Below are 13,755 nucleotides of genomic sequence, written 5' to 3'. Positions count from 1 at the left end.
TATAAATTCGAAGGATTGTTTTGGTATAACATCTGTCACCTTTTCAGAAAATATTGGTTCCAGTCCGACGGGCGGTCTTCGACTCTTTCCTTCGAAGATCTTCGCCTAAAGTTTGACTCGCTATTATTGGTAGAGTTGTCTTTTTCCACCGTTAATATATATCCATACATGCATACATAAATTACGCACCGTTAATACACACACGCGCGCGCATCTATGTGCATATATATATATATATATATATATATATATATATATATATATATATATATATATATGCATGTGTGCATGTACACACATGCTCTGTCTCTCTCTCTCACACACACACACACACACTCACACACACATACATATATATATTCATATATGTGCCCGAGAGCAGAACAAACTGAAGATTTAATATATATTTCGATAATAGCAGATGTGAAGCTAAACCTATTTCATTCTGCTTTCGGGTATAAATTCTGTAAATTATTCAAATGCATAGAATACCAAAAGAAATATAGAGGACAAATGGAGTATAATATTTTGTTAGAACTTGGATATACATGAGTTTATGAGAAACTCGTATCATTGGTTAGTCATCTGCATTACTAGCTCATTCGAACAGTGACTTAACAATTAAACTAGCACTCCAGTGGTTACGACGGGAGATTCAGCGTGACACAGAATGTGACGGGAGATTCAGCGTGACACAGAATGTGACAAGGCTGGCCCTTTGGAATTACAGTTACTACTCACATTTGCCAGATGAGTGCACTGGAGGAACGTGAAATAAAGTATCTTGCTCAACGTCACAACGCACAGCTCTGTACCAATCTCTCGACCCTATGATTGTGCGTCGGATGCGCCTTCACACTTTTTCAATACATACATACATACATACCTGCACACGCACGTACATACATGTATGACATACATACATACATGCGTTGCACACATACATGCGTACATACATGCATGCATACACAGATACATGTTGCATGTTATATTATCTTAACCCCCCCCCCACACACACACTCACACATAAACGCAGGCGGAAGTAGACGTTCGTCGCTTACCGTATAGTTGTACTGGATTTTATAGATATAGATTGGGAGCGTTTTGGAGAACTCCAGACTCAAACTGCTATTCTTTTGGTCGAAAACAGGTCCCAGGTCATCGACGTCTTCAACATCAATGATAAGTTTTGCTGTATGGCTGAAACTGCCGTCCTAAAAAGAGATCGTGTACCTATTATATATATATATATATATATATATATATATATATATATATATATATATATATATATATATATATATATATATATATATATCTGTAAAAATATGTGACACTTATTCGGTAGCCATGATAAAACACCGAGTTTCGGATGCCCGGGGTGGGAACCCACGCCAACATCTCTTCAGCTATTCGGCCATTGAAAATTCCTGTGAAAAATGACCGTTATACAAAGGGAAATTACTGTGTGGTTTAACGGTCATTTTTCACAGGAATTTTCAGTGGCCGGATAACTGAAGAGATGTTGGCGTGGGCTCCCACCCCGGCATCCGAAACTCGGTGTTTTATCATGGCTACCGAATAAGTGTCACATATTTTTACAAATAAATTCCTCTATTTACATAATATCGAAGTCTCTTTCTTTTGTTGTCCTTCCTATCAATATATATACATATACATATACATACATATATATATATATATATATATATATATATATATATATATATATCATCATCATCATCATGATCATCATCGTTTAACGTCCGCTTTCCATGCTAGCATGGGTTGGACGATTTGACTGAGGACTGGTGAAACCGGATGGCAACACCAGGCTCCAATATATATGTATATATATATATATATGTATATATATATATATTATGATTATTATTATGATTGACCGTTGACTGAACACTATTCAATTTTTTTTCTCCGTGTTTTTCTCCTTGTCTCCGTATTCTTTCTGTTGAAGAGCGTAGCTCGAAACGTCAAAGACTTTCCGTATTCCCGAGCGTCATACTAATATATACTTTTGTTATTTACACCACCTGTCCTCGTCTGTTGTTATTTTTTGTATATTCTCCCATATATATGTATATATATATATATATATATATATATATATATATATATATATATATATATATATATATATATATATATATATATATATGTATATATATATATATATATATGTATATATATATATATATATGTATATATATATATATATATATATATATATATATATATATATATATATATATATATATATATATATATATATATATATATATATACACACACATTTTGTCACTCACTTGTTTTGTTTCAGTCATTAGACTACAGTCATGCTGGGGCACCGCCTTGAAGAATATCTTGTCGAATAAATCGACCCTAGGACTCATATTTCATAAGCTTAGTTATTATCTTATCGGCATTAAGTTACAGGGACGTAAACACACCAACTCTTGGTTTCAAGAAGTGATGGGAAAAAGACTCGAAGAAAACGCACATATTGAAATATATATATACATGCACAATGAGCTTCTTTCAGTTTCCGTCTACCAAATTTATTCACAAGGATTTGGCCGGCCCAAGGCTATAGTAGAAGACACACGCCCAATGTGTCACGCAGTGGGACTGAACCCGGAACTATATGACTAGCATACAGCCACGCCTGCACTTATATACATACATAAATACATACATATAAATATATCTGTATATATATGTGTGTGTGTGTGTGTGTGTGTGTGTGTGTTCGACTAAAACCTTCAAGGTGGTGCTCCAGCGATGACCATACGCTAATAACTGAAACAAGTAAATATTGAAGGTCTTGAGTCCATAACATTGTTAAAATGATTTATTTCACCTCACTTGAAGTTTCCAAAACGATAATAATGACAACACATACAATTATAACAATAAAGAAATTCGAAGAAAGTGTTTTAACACAAAGTGCAAAAATATAAAGCGAGGAATGAGCTGTACAAATCTAACGAATTGCGTTGTGCAGGAAAAGAAGTCGACCTTTGGACATTATGTATTATTCTTCAAGATAGATAACTCGACACAGAATCCGCCTAGTGTGGAGAGCTTGGGTTAAAAATTATTTGAGCAATGAAAAAAAGACTAAACGTTAATGACAAAAATTTATTATTCAGTATGACGCCTAAAGGCGGTGCTCCAGCATGGCCGCAGTCAAATGACTGAAACAAGTAAAAGAGTAAAAGAGTAAAGCTTACCTCAACTTTTATATCGTAAATATATTGGTTTTCTAGTTCGAAGTCGAGATGGCCAGCAACATAGACTGTACCGTTCACGGAATCATCCATCATGAACTTATCTTTCAGACCGCCCGAAGAGTTCTGCATATACAAATAAAACAAGTTATTTATGAGTAAAATAATAACATAAGCCCTCACCTAATTTGTTTCTTGATCATTGTATTTAATTAAAAACCTACTGTGCTTATTTTTGATGTTGATAGCCATCTATTTTTGTATTTGCAAGAGCAGTTTCGAGTGATTTAGTTTCAATGAAGAGAACAACTTATTGAGTAAATATACGAGTTCATATTTGTAGGTATGTCAGTCTTCCTGTAAAAGTAAATTCTACGCAGTCTTCAGCACCTTCGAATAAGGAGCAAACCGACTGTGTTTCATTGTTATTTGAACAATTCACAAAGATTCCTTCACATTTCTCCTTACAAACTACAATTGTCATCGGAAACTTTACGTCGTCGCTAAATACATTAGAAATTGTCGTTAAAATTATTTCGAGTAACATGTTTAAAAAATGCCACGTTTTTTAATGTAGTCGGATGTGCACAATGCCAGAAGAAAACGTGCGGCTCATCCGACATAGTTTGAATACCCCATAAACAATTACAAAGAGAAGTATAAACGCTTTCAGCCGACGTGACTACATTCTCTTAAACAGCAAGAAAATATGTAACCAACCCAGTTAAGACACGCACTCGAACCTGATTTCACTTCTGTTCCTACATTCTCTACAGTTTATTTATTCTTTCATGCATAGTTTCTTTGCGATAGTAACAGTGTAAAGGATGAACAAGTCTTTAAAATCAAAATTCAATTGTTTACAGTTTAACGGTTTTTATCAAAATTAATATTTTCAATGCATAAATGTATTCCCTCGAAATATTTAAATTAAACTGATTTATGCATATTCAAGCGCTAAATTCGCAGAAAAGGTATCGTAGGCAAACAGCCTTGCGGTATTAAATTATGTGATCGTATATTCTGAGTTCGAATACCCGTTGGAACTGGCATGTTATCCTTTCATTTTTCACGGGATCGATAAAATAACGATTCAGCTAAAACCTATATCGATGTAATCAATTTTGATGTATTTCAAAAAATATTCAGTTAATGGATATTTCAAAAGGAAACCAGGCTCGGGTTGCCCGCTCATGATCGGAAACGAGTAACATTCAGTACTGGTAACCGGAGACTTTCAGTTATAACGTATTTAACAATACTCTACATTTCTATTGAGTTCTAGAGAATCAACAGAGAATTATATATACATATATAAATTTAATGGCGGGGAAAGTGAAGTCAAGTTAATGTTAGGAGCACCATTTATTCATTTTTTTATTCTTTAATTCTTTTATTTGTTTCAGTCATTTGACTGAGGCCATGCTGGAGCATCGCCTTTAGTCGAACAAATCGAACACCTGACTTATTTTTTGTAAGCCTTGTAATTCTATCTGTCGCCTTGTTTAAGTTGGTGAATGCTGCTATAATCCTTACCTTCAGTTCATCTTTGGTGTAACAAGGAGTGTGTGTGTCTGTGTGTGTGTGTGTGTGTGTGTGTGTGTGTGCGTGCGTGCGTGCGTGCGTGCGCGTGTGTGTGAGAGAGAAAGAGAGTGAGAAAGAGAGATAGAGTGAGTGACGGTGTGTGTCGTGAGGATTGATGTCTTTTAAGGCACACACATATATAGAAAATGTGACGTCATCGTATAAAATGTTTACGATAGTTGATTTATGGAAAGAATATAATGCTAAATTTTTGAAATGCAAATATGTGAATGCAAATTAAGTTTGATTTGTAACCGAAATAGTACTGAATCTTTTGATACCCCATACGTCAAAATCTGTGACTCGGTTTTGGAATGCATAAGGAATATATATAGGCCAGACTTCTTTCAAACTGAAATTTTTTATCTCACATTACAATAGAGATGTAATACCGAAATAATGTAAGAGAGAAGAGATTGCTCTGGGCTTGCATTAGGCAAGAAGTTGGAAATTTTTTTGGCCCATGACACTGCATGGACCTTGGCTTTTGTATTTGATGACTGTTGCTTTAAGTATTTTATTTCGATTTTATGTATATATATATGTATGTATGTATGAGCCAATAAGGGAAACCTATACATGTCTTAATCCGACAATTCTACCTATTATGTAGTATGAATGAGAAACTGTAACTAAAGAGTAAGATTATTAACCCCAACATTTTACGCGTTTTAATAGCAATCAATTTTTTCTCTTTTTTGCTTAATTAAAATGGTTGCCTTTTCCTCGTAGCTTTTCATGCCAGCTCTAAAGGTGAAGTGGGTTAACTTGGACGGTGTTGAATAGTGAAAATGTTTGGTGATTGTATGTGGTGGTTACTTTCGATGGTTTCTTCTCAGTAATGTCTTCGAAGTTGTCAAATAAAATAGTGAATGCGCAAACAGTTTGTTCATTTATATAAATCGAGTTCTTTTGTTTATTTTTTAGAAGAGGAGAACACTCTTTCTTTTTCTTTTCTTTTTTTTGTCGTTGAGGTTCCAGGACAATGGAGATAGATAGACAGATAGATATTATTATATTATTAACGCTTAATAATAATGACTAAATAAAAAATTTCTTTTTCCCAAATTCTGATGACCTCCTCTTTGCTCAATATATATATATATATATATATATATATATATATATATATATATATATATAGAGAGAGAGAGAGAGAGAGAGAGAGAGAGAGAGAGAGACAGACAGACAGACACAGAGAGAGAGAGATGTATATGTATATATATATATATATATCGATGACCATGGGATTGCACCTAGCCCCTCCGAGGCAAGATTGTTTATAGAAGACGACCAGCAGTCGCCCATGCCTGTTAGCCTGTCTCTCCTCGTTATGCAACCGATGTTATCCAAGGGAAAGGAAAAGGCCAATACAACCTGGCACCATTTTAGAATGAATGATGTCTTTATTAATACTGTATAGCAATGAAATAAATTTGGAAGCTTGCACGAGCCGACACCCAATGTTACGTCAAAACTATTGACATAGTAAACAACGACACTACGACTCTATATTTTACCACTCTACACAAATGTTCAACATTCAACGAAGGACGCGTTAATATTTCTCTGAGAACCAATTTTCATATATTTCTCGGAATTACAGAAGTTTAGCTGTAATTTTACGCTAAACTCCAATCTCAATTTTTAATGAAAAGGAGATGGGTTTATTGATTGTTTTGTATAATACGGTAATCATTATTTTAATTCATGTCTTCGGAAATTCATTGCATTGAATACGAGGTTTAGAACAATTGTAGGTGGCGCTAATATTCGTGAGTCAACTTTTCTGCATATATACGTCACTTTGCATGATTATGGAACTAATACGATTTGTCTTCACTTAGGTTCTCCTTTTGTTAAACAGCTATCTATCTATCTATCTATCTATCTATCTATCTATCTATCTATTTATCTATATGTATACACGTATATATATATATAACTACACACACATATATAGATATATATGTATATGTATATATATATATATATATATATATATATATATATATATATGTATGTATGTATGTATGCATGTATGTATGCATGTATGTATGTATATATATACGTATATATATATACATATACACACATAAATATGTGATATATATCTATACACACACACACACACACACACACACATATATATATATATATATATATATATATATATATATATATATATACATATATATATATGTGTAAGCGTAAAATTTATTAATGATAATAAATGCTTTTCGTGGGTTGGGATCTGGGTGCCCTTTTTAGTATGTAAGAAATGCACATAGTGGTCTTCTCTCTGTGTATACATTTTAATATACTCATTTATTCATTCATTCTTTTTGTTTCAGTCAATGGACTGCGGCCATGCTAGGGCACCGACAACCTACGAGGACGTAAACACACCAACATCGGGTATCAAGCGCTGTTGGGTGGACAAACACAAACGCACAAACATATATATATATATATATATATATATATATATATATATATATATATATATACGACGAGCTTCTTTAAGTTTCCGTCTACCAAATCCACTCACGACGATTTGTTCGGCCCGAGACTATAGTAGAAGACACTTGCCCAAGGTGCTACGCAGTGGGGCAGAACCCAGAACCATGTAGTTGGTAAAAAAGCTACTTACCACGCAGCCACTGCGCCTAATATATATATATTATGAAAATACTTATACCTACTGAAATTATTTTACGCATCCTAGTCGCTGGTATAAATTATCATTTTAAATAATTTTTGCCCTTAAGCTTAGATATTTAAATATTTAAATTCTTGGGCCATATAATTCCCCGTTGAATTTATTCACTGCTGCGCTATTCTGACTCAGCACGTTGGTTGAGGACATTCGACTTGAATTCTAGATGTATAACAATGGAACTCAATACGCACGTGTTTACTTTGTGGTTTCGGTACGTATTCGAGTTTCATAATTATATATTTTCCAGCGATTCTACTGACAAGCCATGGATGGTTAATTCATCAATTAATTAACTTAGTTATTTATTTAATCATTAATGGTGAAACTTCGGAATATAGAATTAACTGAGAGTTTAATTCTTCCATGTGCCCTGCTCGTTTGCAATCAATGTGCGATAAATAAAAGTGTTTTTTCATGACTTGGGATCTGAATGCCCTTTTTAGCAATTAAGAAGTCCTCTTAGTGGTCTTCTCTGTGTGAACACACACGCATACACACACACACACTCATGCACGAACGCACACATACATTCATATATGTGTGTATGTATATGTATATATATATATATATATATATATGTATGTATGTATGTATGTATGTATGTATATATGCATACATAGATATATATATATATGTGTATATACGCGTGTGTGAGAGACTCTTTGTGTGTATACTTACGGTCATGCATATATATATATACTAGCAGCTAAGCCCAGTTTCACCCAGTCGGTTTGGATGGTGTGGCTGTAAAACCTGCTCTATGTAAGCGTTCGACTTGTTTGGGCACGCTTACGTTAAAGCACAATTTTAGAATGATTTATTCTGTCAAAACGCTAAAGATAACTGACCAACAAAAAAAAACAACCAAGATTCAACCAAATCAAAAAATAAACCCAAATACTAAGCGAACAAATATGAACCATCCCACTTCTATTGCGCGCGCGTACATACACACAAACACACACAAACGCACACGCACGCGCGTAAACACACACACACACATTCACATAACCCCTTTACACGCACACACATATATACACACAAAGTTCAAACGCTGTTTGATTTATTTTTCAGCGTACAATTTTCATCATCCCACTACTAAGTATGATATCACCCTTTCTTTCCTTATTCATCTATCACCCCTTCCTTTCTCATTCATAAACACAAGAGTATTATTATAGTAAATTATCTCGGTAACCATAGGAGCTATGAAAAAATGCAAAACCCAGCATCACCACCGGATCATTCTACACATCTATGTAATTTTTCGCGCAATTCCACCCAGCCGTTTGACTGTGAATCTTAAGACAAGAAAGAATCGCTTATGTCAAATTTATATGTATAGCTATATATATATATATATATATATATATATATATATATATATATATATATATATATATATATATATATATATAAATGTATTTGTATACATAAATATGTGTATGTGTCTTTGTGTCGCTTTACTTTCTGCTATTTGCATTGTTTAAATGAATAAGGGAATACCCTTATCGCCAAAGATGGATAATAGGCAGAAGGTTTGAAATGGAAATCATTTACTTTTATAAATTCTAGTTCGATAACTGTCGCTCTACTGACACCAAAATTTTATCATTTTAAATTTAATCTATTTCCTTTGAAAATACTACCTTTAATATAAAATATATTGACTTTAAATGTAAATTTTCATTGAAATAATTAATTAATAGCTCTTAATTTCATTTTCAGAAAAATATATTTATATCTGGTGATTTTTAATTGTTTAAAATATTGAACTTTCGATTGTCACACTGACTGTTTAATAAATTTTTCTAAATACAATTTCACTTAAAATCATTATTTAAAACATTTTATTTTATCTTTAACAAGATAACTATATACATTGTAGGATATTCACATTTAGTCACACGACCTACCTCTAAATAATTGAATGTTCCTAGTCAATGTCTGTATTATTATTATTAAAGTTTTTTTTTGGGGGGGGGGGGTCGATTTAAAGTTTTGCTATGTCTAGCAAACCGAGTAGCCACATGAAACTTCTACATTTGTGAATGTGTGTGTATGTGTAATATCTGTGATGAACAGTAAATGACAAAAAGAATTATTTTTATAATTATTATATATTTAGTTTTAACCAGACATTTCAGTGAAATATCGTAGCTAAAATTTCCTAAAACATATACAAAGTGGTTGATAATAAACCTGAGTGAATCATTCATTTGCTATAATGTTGTGATGTAAACTTTCTTTCTAATTTCACACTTGTTATTTATCAATATATATTTAAACGGAAATTAATGTACTTGCTTTACAAATAGTTGTATTCACTCTTTCACTGACTAGATATTTTATTTTTCTGTAAAATAGCTTGCTCATCACGAAAAGAAATGGTTTCGAATATTAGAAAGACCTACATTCAATAAATTATAATAGCTTCACAACAGAATTAACTATTTTCCTGGGGGAAGGCTTTATTACTTTTCCTTTTTATCTTCCAGTTTCGCCATCTTTTGTCTCCCACTTTTCCAAATAGCTTTGAGTGTGAAATATTCATTTTCATTTAACAAACTAATATCTGTGAATATCAAATATGGCGTCACCGAAAGTTACTTACTGTGACGTCACTGATGTCATAAGACTTGGAAATTATCCTGATCGGAGATTAGCATGTGACGAACCGACAGAGGGACAGACGGAGAGATAAACAAACACGGTTCTTATTACAATATTGAATATTCAATATTGATTTTAGAAATATGAAGTTCGATTCATTTAATTGGAAATTAGGTTTCTTTCCAGAAATACCTCCTTCATTAGATAATTACAAGAATGTAGTTTTAAAATGAAATTAAAAAATAGGCAATGCGGAAAATATGAGAATTGATGTAAATTTGAACAGTTAAACTTACAACGTTGTGTTCTTTCATTGAGTAGATTAGAAAGTGCTGGAAATCTTGGTCATCGGTATAGTCAGCGGCCCGAAATACTTCTGTACCAAGTGGTGAATTCTGCAAAGTGACAATAATAATAATAATAATAATAATAATAATAATAATAATAAAAATAATAATAATAATAAATTCAAATTACGATGAACATAAACAAACAAACGAAGTTTGCTTTTAGAAGCGTTGAGATGTCTTTTAGAAAGTTAAAGAAGTGATTTTAAATTCTCAATCGCAGTCTCATAGCTAACGACCTAGACTTTTTCTGCAAAATAGGAGTAGTTTATCCTGTTCAGGCTATATTATTAGCATTATCCTGCGATTTATAATAATAATAATAATAATAATAATAATAATATTTGGTTTGAAATTTTGCTTCAAGGCCAGCAATTTCGGGGAGAGGATAGCTAGCGGTAGCGAATAATAGATTGCCAGGCGAGCTAGTTAGCGAGCTACAGGAGTAGGTTGGTTGGTATGCACATCGCGACAGAATTTCTAGCGACGAAAAGAATCTTCCGACATTTCCTCAACAAAAACATAGTGACTGCACTAAAACACGAAGGAGCTAGATCCGTTCATTGCCTACGTGTCTCAGAGCTGTAATGAGACAACAGATACATAATTCGGCCATTTCAGACCATGATGCACGCCTGTTAATCGGTCATAAGCAGTTCTGTGCAACTTTGTAGGTCTAGTTTGCTTGAGTGTTAGTGCGAATGCGGACCAGATCGCAAGATGGACTTCCATATATACTTTGACGAAGGCTGTGAGCAGTCAGAATCGTTAGCACACCGAATAAAAATGGTTAGTGGCATTTTGTGCATCTTTAAGTCCTGAGTTCAAATACCACCGCGGTCGACTTTGCTTTTCATTCTACTATAAGCTTCGGTACGCGTTTGGTACTTATTTTATTTTTCCGCGAAATAGTGAAGTACAAAGTCGACCTCGGCAAAATTGATACTTAGAACATCTCACACGCAACAACAGCTGTTCAACATAAATCCCCACGAGTCAGCAATGTCCAGATACTGAAGTCCTGTTTCTCGACCTTTTTCAATAGACATCTGTTACGAGGTCTCGAAAATATTCTGGAATGATCTTGTAGAATTCATAGAGAAAACCGGGAGATTTTCGTCTCGTTAACCGTTCAGCTTCTCCCTTATTTCAGCCACTGCTAAATGGTTTTTTCGCAATCCATCGCGTATTTAGTTGAGAACCGCGATGGGCGGTCAAACTATACTATAAAATCAATTCCCATCTGTAACCCATCACCTAGCGTGGAAGCAAAGCTGCGCACATTTGTCCGAAAATAGGTATCGCGCACCTGTCAAGGGTCTCACAAAGACTGGATTGTGGTTTTGTGACCACGTCGCGCTTTCGCTACTCGGGCCCAACTAAACAACTCTAATTCACTCGTCTGTTAGTGCCCAGGCTCTAGCATTGATTATCGAATTCGCATGTCTTTGCGCCTACAACTGTCCATGAATGGTATATCAGCAACAATAACAACAGCAATTATATCAAAAAGTAAATCTTAAGATAATTCTGGTTTCATTTAAAAGACCAATAAAGTCTGTAAAAGTTGTGCTAAAATGATTTTAAATAAGCTTCACTATTACCAGTTCGTGCTGTGTGAGTTCAAATGCACTGGACACGTTTCAGTGTGTCTCTGAGTATTATATACCTGTCACAAAATAGATACCTGTATAAGCTACAATAGGCTTATCGTTAATCTTAGATGTAGCTTGTCTCTTATCTCTTTATTGTAGTAGAAACCGATGGAGACTAAAAGAGATGCTGTATAACGTTTGATGCCATATTTCCCTACATCTTTGTTCAGGAGTCAGACACAATTCGTTAGTGTGATCAACATGTGATGATCATAAAACTGACTCAGATAGATAGAAGTACCCTATATATCTCTCACGGGCACATGCGTGGGTGTGTGGTTAAGAAGCTCACTTTGCAGCAACCTAGTTTCGGGTTCGATCCCAAAGCGCAGCAGTATGGGAAAGCATTCTTCACAATAGCTGCGGGACAACTGATGCCTTGTGAGGAAATCTGGTTGAACGAAACTGTTTTGAGATCCGTTATATATATATACATATGTGTGTGTGCGTGTGTGTGGTGGGAAGGAGAGAGAGAGAGAGAGAGAGTGGGGGTTTTGTTCTCCACCACCGCGTCACAACTTATGTTGGTTTGTCTATGTCTCTGTTACTTAACGGTTCGGCAAAAAGTGACCGATACAATAAGTACCAGACTTTAAAAAAAGAAACATAGATACTGGGATTGATTTGTTCGACTAAACGCTTCAAGGCGATGCTATAGCATGGCCGCAGCCCAGTGACTGAAACAAGCAAAAGTTAAAGGATAAACGAACTCGGGAATTATAACGAGCAGTTGATCAAAACATTTCACATACAACCTATTGGAACAATTCTTCTTTACTTTTACAGATTCAGTTGCACATGGCAGCCATCTTAAAAGAAAACTCTTTACACCCCATCACAACTGCAGCGCGATCTGTTGCAGTGGAGTTTGCTGCTGCGCATCATAGGAGAGCCTGGGGGAAACGTAAGGAGTGCTATAAGCCTGCTAACTTACCTCTTTCACTGAGATTGTGTACGAAGGTCCTGTAAATCGAGGCGGAAACTCGTTCTTGTGCTTGATGTAAACACTCAATGCAATGTCATTATGCTAGAAAATTGAAAGTAAATTGTGACAGCATAAAAGACTATGATAGCATAAAACACACCTGGGCAATGTACACTAGAATATATCTATGTTTAGTAGTAGTAGTAGTAGTAGTAGTAGTAGTAGTAGTAGTAGTAGTAGTAGTAGTAGTAGTAGGCACACAGCATGAAATCTTTTGGGAGAGGGGTTAAGTCGATTATATCGATCCCAGTACTCAACTCGTACTTTATCGATCTGGATAGAATACGAACTCAGAGCGTAAAGCCGGAAGAAATACTGGGAGTTATTTTGTCCAGCGAGTTAACGATTCCGCCAGCAGTCACAAGACCTGAACCTTGTGGGGGAGGGGACTAGTCGATTACATCGACCCCAGTGCTTCACTGGTACTTAATTTCACAACCCCGAAAGGATAGAAGGTAAAGTCGACCTCGGCGGAATTGGAACTCAGAATGTAAAACGCCGGAGGAAGTTCCCCTCAGCATATTGCCTGACACGCTAATAGTTCTACCAGCTCACCACTTTTTAATAACAATATTTCCAGATTTTGAGCCAAGGCTAGCAA

The 13,755-nt window shown here is 34.7% G+C and overlaps 1 protein-coding gene across 3 annotated transcripts in view; it reads right to left on the bottom strand.

The window, feature by feature from the left end:
• Positions 1–13,755, bottom strand: part of LOC106879830 (cadherin-99C) — a 57,455-nt gene that overhangs the window by 16,304 nt on the left and 27,396 nt on the right. For all 3 annotated transcript variants that reach the window (XM_052976452.2, XM_089341606.1, XM_052976454.2), the window contains 4 exons: positions 13,104–13,196; positions 10,464–10,562; positions 3,252–3,374; positions 1,062–1,214 (listed from right to left, as the gene is read on the bottom strand). In XM_052976452.2, the coding sequence (XP_052832412.1) occupies positions 1,062–1,214; positions 3,252–3,374; positions 10,464–10,562; positions 13,104–13,196 (468 nt within the window). The remainder of the gene's footprint in view (positions 1–1,061; positions 1,215–3,251; positions 3,375–10,463; positions 10,563–13,103; positions 13,197–13,755) is intronic.

Source organism: Octopus bimaculoides, chromosome 25 (genome assembly GCF_046866305.1).
Source record: "Octopus bimaculoides isolate indiv1 chromosome 25, ASM4686630v1, whole genome shotgun sequence".
NCBI lineage: Eukaryota > Metazoa > Mollusca > Cephalopoda > Octopoda > Octopodidae > Octopus > Octopus bimaculoides.
Note: the sequence above shows the minus strand (reverse complement) of the source record. Positions and strands in the feature narration are given on the sequence as shown.